A 20,466-nucleotide genomic window follows, 5' to 3' on the forward strand; every position below is an offset into this window, starting at 1 on the left:
GTTCGCGCTCGCGAGAGCGGGCGCGCGCGCGCGCTCGGATCGCTCCTCTCGATTTATGTCGTATACCATACCCCGTCGACAGGCTCGACACGCTCGACACTCGTTACGGCTCATCATCGTGATCTATGCGCCTACAACAAACGTTACATCCTTAATCCGTCCTAGTTGGTCGATCGTATGCGCGTGTCGCGCGATAAAAAATCTAACATCCTTATCACGGCAGTCCCGTCGCGTTTCCTCCACGGAGGAACTTTCTCCGCCGCGTACGTATGCAATTTGGTAGATTAGCCGTAATCATTCGCTCCCGACATTTTCATTCCATTATTGTCCGTGTAAATAGCAGTATTTCTGTCTGCATCACGACGGCTACGTGACGTATCCAGACGAAGAATTCGCACATGTCCCGCGGGGTTTAGCAGTGACCGAGACATTAAGACGTTAATATAGATGTAAGTAGGAATTTGACGTGCCAAACCCGCCGGGGTTTCTCTTTATCGCAACGATTGGCCGTGCGAGTTCTAATTTGGACATTTTCCGTCCTATTTTGTGTCAGCATAAATATATAAATATAATTATAGACACATACGCACGCATGTGCGTGCACATTCTTCGAGAGAAAAGATCGAATTTATTATTATTATATTAATTTCATATATAATTATAATTCGATATTAATTATAATTCGATATAAATTATACAATCGCAGTCGAGAACTCAACGCGCTCGAGACGCGATGTATTTCCAGTGCGTGATTTTAGCTTTTGGCGCCTTTGCGAAGGAGAAGAAAGCTCGAGGTAATATATTGGTGCCGATCGGATAGATATTCACTTTCGAGGAAGAATGGCTTTTACGGGTCACAGCGCGCGCGTGCGCGCGAAGAAAGGAACAAAACGTAACTGACAATGACACCACAAATACCGGCCGACCCCCGCAGATTTAATCTGTCGAAATGAATCATCATTTTAATGAGTTCACAGCTAACAAATGTGTTTACGAGAATAACAAAATCAACAAAAGGTCCGTGAATTCGGGAGCGATTTTAATTCGAGTCCTTGATAGTAACGTCTCATCTTTCGAGTGCGCCTTAGATAAGTTCGCGGTGAATTGTCATTTTATGCCGAAGGAAGGAAAGAAAAACGCGGGTGAAATTGATCGTCGGTGCAAAGACAGGCTTCTATTATTTCCTACAGTTTTCCTGAATGTCAGTAGTGGGGCTTAATTTCTAGGAACGTCAGTCCTCAAACATGAAAAAATCATGATTTCCAGGGAAATACATAATGACTTTCACAAAATGATCTCTAGGTATATTTTGGTGGAGCAAGTATATAGCATTTGCGTCGATTTGCGTAGAATTGAATCTTACACCTTTGTTTTGGTGCTTCGCCTCCGTGAATTTCGCCCCGCTGAACTGTGCGACCCGAGTGCGACCGTTACACTTGTCAAGATCTCTCCGAAGACAGCCGGTCGGCCGTCTTGCGGCGTGTCAGAGCGGCACGTGCGAACGAATGAATGAAAGTTTGCAGGGATAGTAAGAACGGGTCAATCTACCAATTGACCAGTCGGTCGGTACCGCACAAACGCTCCACCCTCGCCCGTTTGCAAGCATGCAACCAGGCGTGCTCCCGGTGTACTTTCGCCGAGGCGAATTGGCCAAACGGAGTGCAGCAGATAAGGGTGCTCGTGCTCGTGGTAGTGGGGGTGGTTGACTCTAGTGGCCATACAGTCAGTTGCTCTTATGCTCGCCAGCAACGAACAGCGACCGCGCCGCGCAGTTCGGCATCGCCCGTGTGTGTGTGTGTATGTGCCCGGAACATCGAGGATTGTGACTCTGGGGATTGCATATTTCAGTGCGGGTCCGATTAATAATCCATCCGGGATCGCGAGTGACTCGACGGATCGAGGCTCCGCGAGCGGAATTTCGACGCAGCGAACCGTGACCGATCGCCAAAATCCGTTCGATCGTGGCTGTGGACTTTGCGCGCCACTGACTATCGTCGTTCGTTCCGTTTCTTATCACTTGCTGCTTGGGACGTTCGAAAATAAAACTGCGAGGAAAGAAGACCGGTCACGTGTATCTGCGCCTTCTATGCAGCTGGATGGTACGCGCGTCGTCGCTGTGCGCCCCCCCCCCCGCATCGCGAAAAACAAAGTGATTATTTATCGGGCGTTTATCGGGAGTTTTATCGTTGGATTGTGAGGGAAAATCGCGAGATTGAGCCGACTCGTGTTGCGAAACGCGCGGAGTCGCGCGTCCACTGACGAAATTGCGCCTGAAAAAGCGCGCTTCCGCGGGGAATTCAGCGCGGCATTTTTGCACGCGCGTCACGCGTCAGTTTCTCGCCGGAATGCATCGTTACTTAAACGACGTGTCACGTGACTACGAATAACGACTCATCGGGATTTCGCGAGCGGGGAGGTTCCGCCGCTCTTCTCTGGATATTTAACGGAAGTGTCCAATCTGCCCCGCGTCTCTGTTGATGCACTTGTTGATGCGGCTGCCGAGCACGCCACGTCTGCGTTTTCAAGTATCGGCCAAGGGCGATGAGGAAGTATCGGCTCGTTTAGCGCGCACGAATCACTCACGGAAGGTCAAGAGGAACGTCGAGGAGCGATGATTAGCGCTCGGGGTCGATTCGCCGGCCGAGGTTCGCGCGAAAGCTGATTCCTGCGGGCGCAGGGGAATTACCACGGGGGTACCGGCTTATTATGTTACGAACAGGATTATGCGCCTTGCTGAAGGTGTTGGTGCTGGCGGGGGTGGCGATCGCGTTCCTGCCGGAAGATGACGAGAACGTCGTTCTGGCCAGCCTCCAGGAGGAGTGCGCCTCCAAGTGCCCGGACCTGGACCTCACGCAGGTAAGAGGCCTCCCCTTCGCGTTGCTCGATTCCTCATCTCGCGATTCTTTTTCTTCAACCATCAGCTAACTTATTCATCTAGCTACTAGGAGAAGTTAACGTTACCCCAGTAAAACACAGTGACATTAAATCAATATTGTAATTTCCCGCTCGAGAATATAAGCGTAACATATGTCGCACGTAACAGTTACATCGTCGAGCGAGAAATTATAAGATTGATGTAACGTTGTTGTTAATTCGTGTTTATTACCAGTTAATAGCGACGTTATAGACAGAGATTTATCAGACACGCGCGAGATTCAATTTTTGCTAGGGATCGCCGCTCGATCGGGATAAAACGAGAAACTGCGAAAGATTCATTCATCGCGCCCAATTTCGAGAGCTACTTCGGGACAGAGAAGGGCTGCCTTTGGCGCTGACTCCGTTTTTTTTTTTTTTTCTTTCCGTCGAGTGCCGCAAGATAAAAACATCGCACTAAGTTATGGCACTTGCGTATTCCAACCGCGGGGTATCTACCTTCGCAGATAAGAGCGAACGCGTGCACGTTCTGATGGTTCGTGCTTTCTTGGTTTATGGCCGAAACGAGTCGTGCGCGGCAAACAGATTCGATTAACGAACGTGGCGATCTATTTATTTACACTTTGCTCTATATTGTACATACGGGATCGTCGCTAATGGGTAGCCCGTAACCGATAAAACGCTGTGTTACACGATTACGAGCCGATTACGACGTTTCTGGACATTATCGTGCGCTTCGTCTCGCTTATCGGTGTTATTTATGGCTATCTTTCATAGTATCTCACTGTCGTAAGACGGTTGTGTGTAACGCACGTTTATTGCTCAAGGCATGGTCATGCTGATTCGGTCGAACGTAACATGTTAATCGCTCAAGGCGCACGATAAAAATAACCGATTTAACCGTTAAATTCGACTTACGCTTAATTATTTTTCACGCGCTGTTTTCGATCACAAAAGATTACACTGCTTTTGTTTTCATTGGCCTGAGAGGGTATCGCATAAAAAATTAACACGACTGATTCCCCAGGCGTTTCGCAAAAATGAATTCCAGCAACGAGCGAGTTTCTTCCTCAAGAACACACGCACGGTGAATTTCTTCTCGAGAAAATTTCCCGACAAATTCGCCGCCTCTATCGCGAGTACCCAACATCGTCCATGCTTCGCCGCGCCGTCTGATCAATCGGCTCTCGAGACGAGTACTGTCAACGCGCGTCGCCGCGCTAATTAATAAGAAATATTTGAAGAGCGCGCGATTTGCGCGACGCGCGATCCTCGAAATTTGCCGGCGCGTCGATTTATCACTTCGGCGACCTACTTGCGCATTTCTCGCTACGCAGCGCACGTACGCGCATCCTTGCGACTGCGATTTTTCTCTCGCAACTGCTAATCTGTCGGAAGCGCTCCGCGTGTACTTGGAGTAAACGCGCTTAGATTACTTATCATTAGGATCCCGTTACTTCGATTCGCTCGCCTCCTAATAGCGCGGGAACCAATATCGCCCGACGCTTCGCGAAATTTCACAAGAGGACGAATTGTTGTTTGCGAAAAGATTTCGAAACCCTCCCGTACGACAACTTTCGATGCGCTACGCGAGAAATAGTCTTAAACTTCGGGTGCATGATTTTTTTATTTTTTTAATAAAATAACTCGAACGAATTTGAAACAGGCTTGCTATTTATTGAGATATGAGCTAAAAAATCGTACGATGCAGAACTACGTCATGATGCATTTGAGGGTTAAGTCAAGAATATTCTCATATATAAGCAAGAATGTTATGATATCCTCCGCTCATACATGTTAAGAATATTTATTCTTGATTTAAGACGAACTTTTTTCCGTGTAGACATCTTCCGGTTCGTTCGCATCTCAAAGAAAGCAGCGTAATGTCGAATCAATGCCGGAGAGGGGGGAGGGGGGGGCATCGATTTTGGCAGAAATTGTTCGCAGGCGAAGCACCGGTACTCGATTCGGCTATACCTATTATCCCCTCTGCGAGTCGAATGCTAGCGGCGGCACGAAAATGGCTGCGTGCGAGCGGCGAAGGACGTATCAATTTAAGTCCACTCTCCATCTCGACTGTACCATTCATTAATTAACTTAACTACACGACGGCGCATCATGGCAGCCCATAAGCATAGCGTCGAGGATGAAAGACGAGCACGTAATGGATACAGGGCCATCTAATCCCTTTCCTCCAGAGAAGGACGAAAATGCCATTTTTCTCGCGCGCACAGCCTTCGTCCGACTTGGATCACCGTTAACAGCACTTATCGCGCGTTACACCGCACATTGCAGTACAGTAAATCCCAAAAGTCGAGGAAATTTCTCGTTTTAAATCGATCCATCCGCGAGACACAAAGTCACGCGGTGGAACGAATAGTATTCGAAATAATTTCGCACTATTATGCGGAAAGCTTCTTCCCGACAATACCGACGCTATTGCGGCGAATCACGGCGCTATATTCCGTTCTTTCGCGAATGAATACGCGGACGTGCGGCACGCGGTTAGGCGGAAGAATTCATTTTTCCTCCAATTAGTTTTATGACAGTTGCCTGATATTATAAGTCATCGAACTCTCGCAACCCTTCCTCGCGAGCGGTTTCAATTATCCCGGTTGCCACCGCCGCCGCCGTCGACAGATAAAAGGGGCATGCTTTAGAAATCACTTGTTCGATCCCTTATCTCCGGTGCATAATTCATTTTCTTACTTTCGTTGTCTAATCTGCACCTCCCTCTTCCTCAACTTTCAAACGATCGAAGGAAACTTCTCGGAGCGGCGCGATAACAGCCCCAATTGAGTAATATCTTCTAGTATCCCGATGAGAAGAATATGAAATAATTTACGGATTCAGCAGGTCGAAATCACGGTGCCTTTTAACCCTGAAACGCTCCGTCATATTCACAGTATAACGTTCGAAATATTAGTGTTATAGAACGAAAAAAAGATCGAAGCGAGAAGAGTCGAGTCCTATCATCATATCACGCGTATAAATCAACTTGAACACTATATGTTTGTTTATTCTGCAGTCTTAAAGTTCACAGATTCTCATGTTATGTGTCAAAAATGGGTAAACTCAACATTTTGTCATTTTTTTTTCACACGGATTACACCACCTCCTATTCGTTATGAGTTCAAGCATTTAATTTTAAACGTACTTTTTGAGAAGAAAAGTACACTTGGTCGTTGTATAAATATTATATTACTCAATTTAGAGCAGTACATTAACATTGTCAATTCTCGAAGCGGAATCTTGCACCGTCGGCTAAAAATGATTTGAAAGACGGGGCCCGTCTTATTTACCAAACACACAAGTATCAGTAATATAGTTCTTATCACGTTTCAGGGTGATGCTTAGAGAATGACCTTAGACTTGCATAACAGCTAGACATTTTCAGAGCTCTTCGTCTCTCGAATGCCGGCCCTACTTCTCTAATCTCGAATCGTTACGATAGCTTTTACTTTGCGTAATAATAATTTATCGTCCTTCGACGTGATGATGGTAGTCACTTCTATCTAATTCTGGTCTAACAGTACGTTTAGGAACGAATCGCGAATATAATCCCGTTTACGTTGATTTAGCGAGCATTTTCACAGAGTCTAAATGTGTCGATACAAGAGAGGATAAAGAAGGTTAGAATAGAAAGTTCTCTGTTCACCCAGTGCCGAGATAATTAATTGATCGTTACAAGAATGGTCTTGTAAATAGAAAGCAGATACATATGTAAGGACGAATTTTTGGGATAAGCTTGAAGAGAGGATCGCTTTAATTGAACATCGGAGGAATATCGCAGTAGTTTTCCCCAGTTGTTTTAAGTATCAAGTATGAACGAGAGATATATATACCGGATTCGCGAATTCGCGGATTCTGATGTTACGTAGAATCTGCAGGATCGTCCAGTATGCAACATTATATGTGTAACCATACACAATGAACTTCCTGTCGACCACATCCTCCTACAACGTGACGCTGCAGGGAATCGCCTCACGGCGCGTCGATCGTGCGAATTTCGCTTTAATCACAGCGCAAATCTGACAAGATACGCGTGTACGCACAATACGATTTTTCAAATTCAATTTATAACTTCCATCTAGAACTTGTAATGCAGTATAGGACATCGATTGTTCAAATATTACTTGTTCGAGTGATTTGACGTATTTTTCGAGTGGAGAAAATTCCGCGGGTGATAAAATTTCCATGAAACATTCAAGTCGGAAGAATAGGACATCGGTACGACGGGACGCCTTTTCAATTTTACTAATTAAGTTCTCGCGACGAGGCCTGGAGTTGAATTAAAAACAGCCACATCAAGCAATTAACCGGCCGAAACTGTCTACTACTCGTATGTACTCGCTTTAATTGGTATGACGTCAGTCGAAAGTCGGTTAGCCGGCGCGTTTCCCAGGATTTGTTTGCGTTGAAAAATTCAACGAACAACTCGGAATATGATCTACATGTGTGTACGACTGCATGCGTTGGCGCGATTTTAGCTCTCGATTGCGAAACAGGCGGTAATAAAAACATATTCGTGACAAAAAAATATTCATTAGTCGTTACCCGAGTCACATCGATCACATGTGTCGATGCAATGAAGGAAGTGAATCAAGGAGTCTTGATGTCTTCTCAACGGCGACATTTCGAGATGTAATGCTTTATTGACTCCAAATTTTATAAGGGTTCCCTTCTACATTTATTCTCTGAGAAAAACTAATGTCTCCCGAGTTTAATGAAATAGATGCGGGTGGACCCGCATATGTATATATATATATATATATATATATATAACTGCAGCCTCGGATGCGTTGGCAGCCGGGAATGAAACGAGGAAGATTTATCTCGCACAACACACGGAACGTCATCCCTTTTCTTCCCAGAAATCTACGCGCGGGAGGGGATGCGTTGTTGTATCTTATTCAAGAGTGTCTTCGGGGTCGCGCGTTCTCGTATGCGGCAACGAAGATAGCCGCGATATACGGCAAATACGTTAAGGTCAACGATCATTTTCATTCTCACCTCGAACAGTCGGTCTGTTTTATACATACACCGTTTATTCTCTTTCCGAAACTTTACATACACCGATATGAAAGATACCTTCCCGTGTATCCTTTCACGTCTTTTCTCACTCGAAGATCGTTCTCGTACTTGAGAATCGCCGGGAGCCTTTAATATCCATCGTCCCTGCCCGGTACGATTCGATCGCTGAAATTTCGATCTCAGCCCGCTGTTCCAGCCGAGTGAACACCAGCCGGTATACACCCAACACCGTGCGACCGTGCACGTTGGAGAGACCGCAGAAAAAAACCCGATACCCTTTTCCTTAAACTTGAAACAACGAGTGCCGCGAGTGCGCGCGCGAAATAACAGCGTCCATGCAGTATTATTTTGCCGCGTATTTTGACGAATATCAGGTTCTGCGCGCGCTCTCGTCGTCGCTCCTTCAGTCTTGCACGTTTCGCACCGGTGCTGTCAATTTCGACTACCCGGATGCCCGAGTCTTTCGGTAACTGAGTATACAGCTAGTTTCAGACGTCATTTTTATCTGCTGTCGTGAGAAAAATCGATAATTTATAACGTCTGAAATTAGCACTCGATTGCCGAAAGACCCGGTTGAAATTGACAGCGCTAGTTTGCAATAATGTGGTGAAATAAAGTGAAAGATCGTGCAGCGATGCATTTATCGGTCTTAAAATTGGCGACGGAAAAAAGGAGAGAACGAGCGAAGGATTTACATGTATATATAATTGTCAAAATACGAGTGCATCCTTCGGACGTTTCTTCCTCGCTGGGATATCCATGATGAAACGAACCAGCGAATAACAAACGAATATTTCCGTGTGGTCGATTTTTTCGCGACACCCGCTATTATTTCCGTCTTCGAGATTACGTTGGTTTGGCGGGAAAAAGCAACAGTTGGCCGGCGCCGCCGAGCGTGACGGAAGGACGTGCGGAAGGACGGGCATCTATGCATCAAGCAATTACCTTAGATCGGATAAAGTTGCTCTTTAACTGCCGATTTCCCCTCTCTTTTTTCTACATGAGACGAAAGTCGTCGGATCTTCGAGTGAGGACGGAAGCATCAATCAAAGTGATCGTTTAGAGACGTTGATTAAGAGTTCAAAGAGAGATTAAACTCCAAGGAGCCGAATCATTCCGCCAAATCGTTAATGATCGAAGTGAGATAATTCCCACAAGAGAGAGAACGATATACCATACACAGAAAGGAATTAATATCAATTCAAAACTTATATTCTCATATGTAAGCAAGAATATATAATCCTCTATGTAGATAAAATTTGCTCTTACATGAAGAAATTCTAACTATAAACTATATAGCTTCGCTAAACGTATATTCATGTTATTCAATTTTCATGACTTGAGAGGAAGAGATATTGGATAGAAAGAACGGTATCTTGAAATGAAAAATTGTATCAGTTTGAAGATATCGTTCTTTCTATCCGATATTTTCTCTTCTTAATTCATACAAATTATTCTTAAATAACAAGAATATGATATTTCTCGTGGAACTATATAGAATTTCTTCATGTAACAACAAGTTTTATCTTCACATATGATTATATATTTGCATATATTTTTGCTTATACGTGGGCCTTGAATTGATGCTAATTTCTTTTTACCGTGAAGTACGAATACGATGTGTGTCCGCACAAAATGAACTCAGCGAAGGTTCAATGAGACGCTAATAATGTGTCATCACGATCGAAAAGTTACTCGCTCGCCGACGCTCGAGAAACAAATCGATTAATTAAATATGAAGCGAAACGAGTATCGCGTGGAGCAAGATATTTCCACAAGACGCGAAAGATGAGAGTGGAGAGAAAAAAAGATTTTAAAATTGGTACATCCACGCAAGGCGCGAGATAATACGCGAAAACACCGTACTGTCTCCCTCTCTCGTCTACTCCTTATCAAAGAACTCCGCCGTTGCTGGCAACTACGCGCAAGGAAAATACACGACGACGGTGGCATATTCCGGGCTGTTGTCGTTTCCGCGGATATTTTCGTTCGTAGCGCAAGGTAATTCGTAGCCGTACGCGTATTATCTAATTACAGAAATTTCAAGTTAAACGCACCGTCGTAAAATACCGCACTGTTCGTGGCGGATACAGACTCTTGGAACGTTTGGCAAGACATACGTCTTGCCCATACCAAGATATTTGTTTCAACTTAAAATAAAAATCGCCGCTTATAATCCGCGTCATATCCTGCTTGTGCAACGATGAATTATCTTTCTAATTACACGAGGAGCAGGTGAAAATCTGGGTATTCATTTCTAAAGTAACAGAATTAGAGCCTTAACAGAATGGCTGACTTTTAAGACAGTACCCTCAATTTTTGTCTACATTATTATTTTCTTTCCTCTTCTTATTGTACAGTTTGTTATCAGTCTCAAACAAAATTGTGTTTCAATTTAAGACAGTCACTTAAAGACTTAAAGACTTAAAGTGCTTAAAGACTTAAGGCACATTGTCTTAAACCGATAAGTCAGCTAAGGGCCTTAGAGAAAGAATACTCGATTGCTATTCAAGATTCATCAATCATTAACATCGACGAAAAAAATGCCGACACGCCAAAAGATGCTTTGAAAACGTACAGGTGAAAGTAGAACAGGGTAGAAACATGATTGATTTTCAATTTCTATCGGCGATCGGTCGATGGGACGCGACGGTTCTCACAGCGAATAGAGTCGATTTGCATTCCGCACGGCAGGTGAAGCGGCATTGCAATGAAACGCGTTATGGTAATTAGACGACGGTGAAACCGCGAATCGACTTCCAAAATTCCCATGGAGCTAAGCAACGTCTATGGTTGACTTCACACCCCTGGCAACGATATTCACGTCCGCAACACGTTCCCTCCGCCTTGTATATCTCTGCACGGCCGGGCCTTTACCAATCACTCTCGTTTCCATCGAGAGCCGGACGTGTACACCTGTGTCCCGGAAGTCCGTAACGTACAGGTGCAGCCGCTGTAACGAGCGCACGTTTATCTGTAATATTGAACGTTACAACACCCGGGGGACGATTATATTCGGCGATTCATTCTGGCGCGACGCACCAGATACACGGGGGTGTCAATTGAACCGGATGCAGCAGTTTAACGTCTTTTAAAGACGGCAAGCGATTCAATTTATTTTCCGCCGTCCCTGCGCGTAACATGATCGCGCCATCGTTGACGCGCTCAACGTCTCTCTTTTTATTACGCGTTTCATCGACGTCCTCTAGGTACGTTGCCAGCCAATTTCAAGCGTTTCAGCCGTTTTAACGTGTCCCTCTCGGGGCAATTTTTATCATACTTGAACATTCAAACGCTCAAACGAGTATCGGAGGAAATATCTATAGAGGAAAGGAGGGCAACACATCATCTCATTTCATGATCATTATATATATTTATTTACTCGATTAAAAGAAAAAGAATACCGCGATATGAGAAATGAGAAATAATTTATTATCACTAAGAACCTCTGATGAATTGCAAGCCGACTCGTTGTTAACTTAGACAAATTAGCTAATCGCCCCATCTTACCTCCTTTACCCCTCTGTATTTTAATACGAAGTATATTTTTCTGATTGCAGAATCGAACGGACGACGCGAGCTCGGAGGTAGGATGTGGGGTGAGGTGCAAGATCGATCAGGTAAGAAGAAGCTTCGAATCGTCGCGTTATATCCTGTCGAAGGTGTGAACGATTCCCTTTTAAGCTTTGTTCACCGCCACTATACTGCAAATCCGTGCAGCCATCGGCGGATTATATCTTGTCACTCTGTCGTGTCACACGTGTCGCCCTACGATTTGCGTGTACGGCCGACAGGGTAATCATCAGCCGAGCTTCTCGAAAGGCGATTTAAGAGTTGAGCTTACCGGCATAACCCAACGCTCCGATTCGATAGCTACCTCCGAGTTGCCGGCTATGATTGGTAGGTCCCGGCGGGACAACGCGATACGCGCGGATGACCGGCGCGCGGACGTCGGAGACGAAAATGAAGGGACGACGGTCCCTCGTTACAATGAAAGTACTTCCGCTGGTGTCCCAGGGGGCCCAGTCGCTCCTAACTCGCGGCGGAGACGGTAAACGGCAAATAAAAACAACGCGCGCGGCCGATGAATGGGACGAACGCACGTATACGCGGAGCGTATTGCGCGCGTACGAATGAAAGAATGGCGCGTCTCTGTTTCTCTCTCTCTCTCTCTCTCTCTCGTACGGCTTCGTGCCTTTAAATTGGATCGCGTACAAGTGCGGCCGATGGCGGATGTCACCAAATTGCCGTGCGACTCCGGATTCACTCTCTCGCGCGCTTCGTCCGTTTCTCCGCGCCGTCTCTCTGTTTCTCTCCGGAAGTCCGTTCGGATTTCCGTTCCGCACGTGCGAGGAAAAGTACGGAAAGTGCGGCCACCGTCCGGCACCGTGCTTGTGTTTTTCCTAACGTCGTCGTTTTTAACGCCACGGGGAAGTTTCGGCCGACGGAGAAAGAAGGAGTTCAAAATGTTAGAAAACGCGCGAGCGAGTAGATGGCATAATAAATCATCAACGGGACCTGGAAAGCGAATTACCGCGAGAATTGCGCTTAAACGATTTCCTCTTTTGGCTCGTTTCACGGTTCGTAAGTCGGCAGTAACGCGTACGAGTAACGGACGGGAGGCGACGTAGGTGGAGGAAGACGCTTCGCGATTCTAGCTGGGTATTTACGTGCCTCGGTGCGCGACCCACTTCTAACTTTTGCATTCCTTTGTACGGGAAAAAAGAGACAGGTTCACGTGGTACACGGCTTGCGTGTGACCTCCAACTGCTTCTCATACCTCTCATTCAAAAATACAGGTGAAACACTCGCGTTGACGCTATAGAAATAGACGACTTCGTGCATGAACCGATCTCGGGAAATTCTCCCGCAAAGTCAGTAGAGTTATTTATTGCCGATAAGTCGAGTGCGTCGTCATAGCGTGTTTGTCATAGCGTTCGACGTCGGTGCATTCCACGAACACCGGCGGATCGACTTTGCATTTCTTCCGGTAATTTCACAGCTCGATAACGTCGAATTAATAACGTTGGAATTTCTTTTGTTCGAGGCCCTCTTATTTTTTGGTGCGCTCTCGAAAATTAATGTAGCCTCGCATCCTCTGCTCACTTCCGGAAATAATGACTTCCGATCTTTTCGGAGCCACCGTAATTAGTAAGATACACTGGCTGCTCGAACTAAGAGATAAAAATTACTTTTTGATTATGGTTAATAAAAACAAACCAAAATATGTGTACTGATACAGACTAAACACTACAAGCACGCTCTGCTTCGAGGTTATATTTCCGGGGCACAATAATTGCGTGTAAAAGATCGCGAAATCTCTCGACGCTTTCGACAAGGAAAAAGAAAAGGCAACATTTCGTTTCGATTTTATCGAAAGAAGCAAATTGCAATTGTCGAATTTAAAAGAAATGGCTAAATATATTAATACGTGAAACCCAACGAAACATAGAAATTCTAGAATACGCTTTTGCTGCAACAAGTCTATCATTTCTTATTTGAAGCGTGAGAGAAACGCGGGAAACAAACTTGGACGACTTGCAAACGATAAACATTTGCTTCCGTATGTCGTGTATCTTGGTAAAATCCCAGACGGTCAAGTGTATTTGTCAACGAGGTAAAGTGGAGGGCCACCAACAGCGAGGTATCCATACAAATGTCTCCACGCGCCAGCAGCTACGCGCCGGAAGCTACTTTACTTCCTAAATTTCCATCGTCGATGTGAAACAAAAATTACGAGAACCTAAACATATGTCACGAAATCAAATCCCTTTTAACCTAAATTTCGTTGATTTTGTTATATTTTGGAACATTTATAAGAAAGCTGATCGCGCGCAAATTAGTAGTATGTCGTAAAAACATTAAAGGGCAATTCAAGCCGCACCGTCATTCATTACATCTTTTTTCCTGTCGTACAGAAAGAACGGGCTGAAAGCGATAAACGAGGTTAAAGTAAAATGAGGAGAGGACAGATAGACGCTCATTTGCGGTAGGATGAAGATCTACGATCCACGGGGAGCCGCTTGTAGAGCGAGGGCCTAGTTGGGGACATAATACACGCTGAGGGATTTAATGAGGAAGTGAGAAATTAGCGACCGCTGCGCAGAGACAGAGAGAAAGATAGAGAGAAAGAGAGAGAAGGCGAAAGAAAGAGAGAGAGAGAGAGAGAGAAAAAGAGAAAAAGAGAGAGAGTGTGTGTGTGTGTGCGTGTGTCTTGGCTTAGCCATTTTCCATTGTGTAATAGTTTTGTCAACCTCGTTGGATGGCTGGGCCATTTAAAAAGTCATGTTTGACGAGGCGCAACGAATTAGAGAACCCAGATGCTCGTTAAAGCAAATTAAACCACAGGATTTGCCCGGTGCATCCTTCTCGCGAAAGGCTAATAATAATGATGTATCATAAATAACAAAAGATGCGTGTCAAAAGCAGAAAAATAAAATCACAAACATTATCATCGGTAACGCACTTTTCTCACTGTTTAATAAAGAAAAAGTTAGTCACGCTAATTATCGTGCACGATTTGAAGTACAACGCGACAATCGAATCGATCATTCTGAGACCGTCGTGTAGCTCCAACGTGGAATGATTATTAATAATGTTTATCTGCTACTGAAGATCCCTTTCGTTTTACAGACTTTTCAGACGAGTTGACCTATGCGATACCCTCGTACACCGCTGTACGCAGCTTACTGCGTACAGCGTTATTGTGAGTGACGACGCGTCTCGAAAGATCGATCAGAGCTTGTGCTCGCAACAAGTTTGTTATTTTCTTTTTAAATATGATCTTTCATCTTTTAACGAGAAAAATAGAGGACGTTTAGTAGATCAGTTTAGATGATTGCTGCTTTGTCGAGTGAAATCGTGAACGCTTGAAATTTTATTAACATATTATGGATATTAAGTTTTTGGTAATTTTTTACATAATATTTGTGTTACTTTTCAACACTAATTCACTTTGTATTAAATTAACACAAACATTTATACGGACCGTTTGGAACGTGTGTGAAATATGTTAAATTTAACACAAATTTTTTTAGTATGTAAGAGATGTGAAGAGCTACGATGTATCGAGAAGTATCAGCGAAGACAAGTCGTCATCGTTCTTTTTCCACAGTGCACTTATTAGTCTCTTAAACGATTAAAATTGGCTCTTCGGAATATCCGGAATGAACGAATCCGCGATTCAGCAGTAGCTATTATCGGTAATGTCGGTGAATTGCGGTAGTTCAAGGAAACGTTGAACGATCGCGCGATGCGATTTGATTATTATTCCGTAATATACCGAGTGACGCGCTATTATTTATACATGGCGCCTCTCGAACTAAGCGGAGTGTCGACCAGCCCATCAATTGCTAAATAGCACTTCTCGTATCGCTCCGGACGTTAAAATAGACCTTCCACTATGCATTACTGCGAAACAGTCACTCTTATTTACAATTAAGATCGATGAAAGTGCGACAGCGAGGTTGGATATAAAGTTGAAGAGGCTTTTCATTTTCTTCCTTACAAGGAAACGTAAAATCTATATCGAGAAACATTAGATGTAAAATATTAAAAGGAGACGAGAATGATAATGTGTTTCTTAGCCGCACAAGTTGGAGTGCTTGAAAAGGGCTGCGACGGGAGGAATGTTTCGACTGTTTAGAGACTCGTCAAAGCCTGCACTCGAGACACTCGAGCCGAGACATTGCCGTATATTTATACTTCTAGTTGCATCTGAATCTACTTCTTCCCCTGATGTTTTTCTTTTTAAGTTTAACCACTCTCCCGCGAAAGGAACCTCGCAAATTTACAAAAATAAATCACCGAGCGAGTTGAGCAATCGGGTTGCGCGATCAATAGCCATTCGCTCTCGTCTTCTAATTCTTCTTTTCCGTATTATTGCAGGCAGATTTTTGCATCTGAATATATCAAACCAACTTATGGTACAATACGGGCGCAGGTACACCATCTTAGAGAAAAATGTGCGAGGTGAGAAGAAATCGCGGCAGAGTAAACAAAGATGTGCAGAGCGGCGTAATGGAAGCTGCACCGTGGGGAGAAAAAGGCGTCCTCGACTACGGCCGGCGTGTTGTCGACGACAAATGCCCACATCCTCTCGCGTGGAAAGTTAATGCGTTAAACTTCTGTTCGCAAATCCATGCCCGACATGCAACGGGCGTCTTATGAACGTGGGCGTTACTTGAGGCACGTGCCACGCACGTCGACCAGACGCGACCACGAAAAATTACAGTTTTGCTTCGCCCCGTCTCGTCTCGCCTCGCCAAGCCTCGGCTCGTCTCACCTCGCCTCGTCTCTCTCGCGGCGGTACATCGAGTTATGTCACGTCGTTCCAGATAACGTGACCTATTGTTCGCCCACTTCCTGAATTGTATTTTAGCGAATTGTGAAATGTCCGACGGCCTTCGACGGAAGGATGCATCGGACAGGTCATTTTTCGCGAATCCGGGTACACATTTGCGCGCAGCATTTGTGCGGAACACATGGAGCGACATCATTTTATATGAATCTGCAATAAATTTTAATTATTTAAAGTAACAAAACACACACACACACACACACAGGGAAACTAATCTAAAAAATTTACAATTTCTTTCTCGTAAATTAACATGGGGCGATATTTTAAAAGGGATTTAAATCCCGCGAATGTAGGCTTGTTGAATTATATAATATAAACATAGAACTAACTCGTATGAGTATCTTATTTAAATCGACCATGAGATTCGGAGTTTAATTTGCGAAACGATTATATATTCGCTCTCTCATTATAAAATTATACGAAATTTTAATATGATTATTACTGCTTTTTCTTTCATCTTTTGTACTTACTGTTTCAGTGCACAAAAGGCTGCGAAGCGTGGCAACAGGCGCTCGACACAAGCTGCCAAGCTGTTTGCGTTAGTATCATTGCCATTTTTATTTTTACGAGGTTTATCGGCCGTAGACTTACGTAAAACTGACGTTCGTAACGCGGTTTTTCCGCGTCGTCATTTACATAATATTTTCCTAATTCTAAAAGATAAACGCGTAATATTGCTCCGGTATTCTGTCAGCAGAATGGAACACAGGAATTGCTACCGCCGAAGGAATTATACTGCGTTTTAGGCTGTCACGATGCGCTAAATCGTTACTTCCAGCAGCTCAAGGGTAAAGAATTCTTCTCAATTTTTGCATTAATTTTCACCAGGCAGAATCAAGCAATAGGAGGATTTCTCAAGAAAGGGAACATTTATCGCTTTCCGTTTCTCAATAAATAACAATATAGCCTTGTTAAAGACAAAGTTCCAAATTCCTCTTGTGTACATACAACTATATCTCGACTAATTTGTAAAGTGTAATATTAAAGGTTAATGCATTTCTATCTTGTATCAATTATCTCTCTAACTGTAACTGTACTTTTTCCTTTATTTCTACTTCTGTTTTAATTTTTATTACTATCCATATTGTTATATGAAACTACTTCTCCTCTGCCTTTATTTCTACCTTCTATTTTAATTTTTATTACTATCCATATTGTTATATGAAACTGAGCGATTCCGAGTTGAGTATAAAATGCTTCGAGATAAGACATCTCTCTGTTTTGCGAAAAAAAAAGCTTGGCTGAATTTGTTGAACAGTGAGCAAACCAAACGCGTTTTGGTCGAAGGAAACAGATTTTCTGGTTAAAGAGCCGAATTTGGATCATAAGAACCAGAAAATCTGTCCCCTTCGACCAAAACGCGTTTGGTTTGTTCACTGTTTAACAAATTCAATCAAACTTTTTCTTCCGCGCACGCAACGCGACGTAATCCGCACATAAACTCCACGTTAAGACGTCCACGTCCCGGTGCTTTATCTACAGATAAGTCGCGCGGCTAAATCGAAAGCTAAATCGAAAGCTCGAGGAATCGAAAGCTCTTGTCTCTAAAATTCGGCAAATTCTTTGGCGTAGAAGTCGGTGGAGTCAATTTCGAACGGTTCTTCGTCGTAGTGATCAAAGTTGCTGGTGTCACTGAGGCTACGGCACTGAGGAAGGTAGCTCGGCTGCACTTTCTGCTGATAGATTTGAACCCAGTCGATCGACTGGAACCAACGGTGCCGCTTGATGTCCATGCTGCCATTTTTGAGATTGCCGTACCTCCTGGTCAGGTCCACCTGGAGAATATTCTTCAAGATGTCCCTTAGCTCCTCACCGAAATGATGGGCGAACTTGTATTTGCCCGCGACGATCTTCTCGTAGATCTTGATGGGGTCCTGGGCGTAGAACGGCGGGTATCCCGCGTTCATTTCGAAGATCAGCACGCCGAAGCTCCACCAATCGACGGACCTGCCGTAACCCTTGGACAAAATGATCTCCGGCGCCAGATATTCCGGCGTGCCGCACAATGTCCACGTGCGGCCCTCCACCATTTTGCAGAAACCGAAGTCGGTCACTCTGATGTAGCCCGAGCTCTGAATCAGAATATTCTCCGGCTTCAGGTCTCGGTATACCAAGCTGCAGTGGTGTAGGTATTCCAGCGCCAAGGCCACTTGTGCCGCGTAGAATCTCGCCAGGGATTCGTCGAACTTTCCCATGCGTCTGAGGTGGGTGAACATCTCGCCGCCGTGCACGAACGGTAACACCATGTACACGTAAGAGTTATCCTTCATGGGTCAACACAAACGAAACATTTACGCGTCTATTTTACACCCGGTTATCGACAATTCGTCACTCCTGAATACGGATTAATAATCAACGAATATAACACGTCTGGCTTATCTTTTGGTTAATTTCGATACTTACCTTGAAGCAAAACTCCATAAAGACCGTAAAGGGGAAGCTGACGCTTTGCAAAACTCGTTTCTCGTTGCGCGTATGATCCACCTGCTTCATTTTCACGAGTTTCCGTTTGTCGAGAACCTTCATGGCGTAATACGAGGACGTGGCTTTGTACTTGACGAGAATAACGCGGCCGAAGGCGCCGCAACCGAGGGTACGGAAACGTTCAAAGTCATCTATCGTCAAATTGTCCTCCTTCTTCGTCTTCCATTTCCCCATGAACGTGGTCTTCAGGCCGTCCAGTATCTCGTCGTATTCCTTGAACATTTGCTCCCTCTCGTCATCGACCATGTCGCTTGCCGAATATCCAAGACGCGTTTAACGCTTTGCCTTTGCGCTCTTGAGGGGTTAAGATGGTATAAGATGCTTGCGTTTCATTCGACGGTGCGACAGTGCGTTGTTTCGTATGCCATCGGTACAAAAGTTAATACTTCTTTTATGTTACAAACAATTTCAAAAGTGGCAATACCGGCATGCGTCAATCGCGACATCGCTAATTTTAGTTGATAGACTAGATTTCGATCTATCAGCATTGGAAAAGGCAAAATCACTCTCCTTTTCGCGACAGCCTCAGCAATAAAACCAGCAATTTTTATCGATTACGGCAGAAAGGATCGCTCGGGACTGACTGTTATGGCAATTTTTTTCATTCACTTAATATCCCGTAACAATAATTCTACGAATAGCGGAAATTGGCATCCCACCGGCACCGGCGTTGGTTGCGGACTCATTGACGGCGACATCGCTCAGCCTCGAATGGAAGGGCGTAGATATAAAAAGACGCATCGAGGGCATTTCATACTTGGTACAATGGAGATACGAAGAGCTGGCCGAGACGTGGCAGTACTGCAGGAATCAAACGTGGGGTGAAGGTGACCAGATACTGGTCGAGAACTTGCAGCCGTACACTAATTACAGGGTAAGCGTGTTTCTTTCTTTCACATATCCCCATGTTGAAGCAACCGAGAAACCTGTTATTTACACTAAAATCGTTCACTACCGTGAAATATCAACTATCCGCACGGGAAAGAATGCATTTCCGAGCATTCGTTGAACCGGGCGTATATGATACCGTCCTTTGCGAACCGGCTGATCTTTGTGCAGTTTCGCGTAGCGATGCTCCTGAAGTCGTCGCAGCACAATCCGGAGCCGATCGTCTCAGCGCCGAGCGTGGTAATATTAACGCGCGCGGCCGGCCTACCGACATCAGCACCGGTAATTGTAAGAGCTGCTGCGGTAGACAGCTACCGCGTCTCTGTGTCTTGGGAACCGGGCCCTTTCCCGAACGGGCCACTTTTGTCGTATGTCCTGCGTCTGCAAGGGGCTGACCACTCCCAGCTTAAGGTACACGCCACGCCAGAATTATACAGAATTATACCCGTTATCTGCGAACGTGTATATGTTCTGAGCGCTGTTTGTGAGCGACGCTCGCACTAAAACCACACGTCGTCTCTCGCACATTTTTATGCACTGTAAATAACGTTTTTTTTCCCCCCTTCTCGTCTTCTTTTTTCATTCTTTTTTCCTCTCTAAACTTGACGATTCTATTCTCCCTCAAATAATGGATCTTGGAGATTTCGCGTAATCGTGAGGCGCGCGTTAGCGTCGTCACGCTTCGCAGCACCGTCTAATTGTCGTTTACAAGAACGACGTATGCAACTGGTTCTGCAAGGTAGACTCTCCGCTTGAAAGAGATTTATCGATGAATCGCATTAGCTTTCATAATTATTCCGAGTATCGTTGTAGTGTGGAGACGCGTC

At 44.7% G+C, this 20,466-nt stretch overlaps 2 protein-coding genes across 4 annotated transcripts in view; one reads left to right on the forward strand and one right to left on the reverse strand.

Moving 5' to 3' along the window:
* The first annotated feature begins 1,749 nt into the window (after window positions 1–1,749).
* The window catches only part of LOC106748260 (proto-oncogene tyrosine-protein kinase ROS), a 32,598-nt gene continuing 13,881 nt past the window's right edge, over window positions 1,750–20,466 (forward strand). For 2 of the 3 annotated variants that reach the window (XM_014626610.1, XM_014626611.1), the window contains exons 1-6: window positions 1,750–2,856; window positions 11,469–11,528; window positions 16,746–16,805; window positions 16,965–17,055; window positions 19,393–19,625; window positions 19,811–20,050. In XM_014626610.1, the coding sequence (XP_014482096.1) occupies window positions 2,707–2,856; window positions 11,469–11,528; window positions 16,746–16,805; window positions 16,965–17,055; window positions 19,393–19,625; window positions 19,811–20,050 (834 nt within the window). In that variant the 5' untranslated portion in view covers window positions 1,750–2,706. The remainder of the gene's footprint in view (window positions 2,857–11,468; window positions 11,529–16,745; window positions 16,806–16,964; window positions 17,056–19,392; window positions 19,626–19,810; window positions 20,051–20,466) is intronic. The other variant, XM_014626612.1, reaches the window with a different exon arrangement.
* LOC106748261 (cAMP-dependent protein kinase catalytic subunit beta-like) lies at window positions 17,684–19,369 on the reverse strand. Its single transcript, XM_014626614.1, has 2 exons — window positions 18,671–19,369; window positions 17,684–18,531 (listed from the first exon to the last, which is right to left on the reverse strand). Exons 1-2 carry the CDS (start codon window positions 18,995–18,997, stop codon window positions 17,812–17,814), a joined length of 1,047 nt encoding a protein of 348 aa, XP_014482100.1. The 5' UTR covers window positions 18,998–19,369; the 3' UTR covers window positions 17,684–17,811.

This window comes from Dinoponera quadriceps, unplaced genomic scaffold, assembly GCF_001313825.1.
Source record: "Dinoponera quadriceps isolate SergipeBrazil2010 unplaced genomic scaffold, ASM131382v1 scaffold2600, whole genome shotgun sequence".
NCBI lineage: Eukaryota > Metazoa > Arthropoda > Insecta > Hymenoptera > Formicidae > Dinoponera > Dinoponera quadriceps.

Coding starts and splice junctions, on each gene's coding strand:
- LOC106748261 (XM_014626614.1), bottom strand. CDS start 18,997: ATGGTCGATGACGAGAGGGAGCAAATGTTCAAGGAATACGACGAGATA. Junction 18,532..18,670: donor TTATGGAGTTTTGCTTCAAG/GTAAGTATCGAA, acceptor TGACCCATGAAG/GATAACTCTTACGTGTACAT.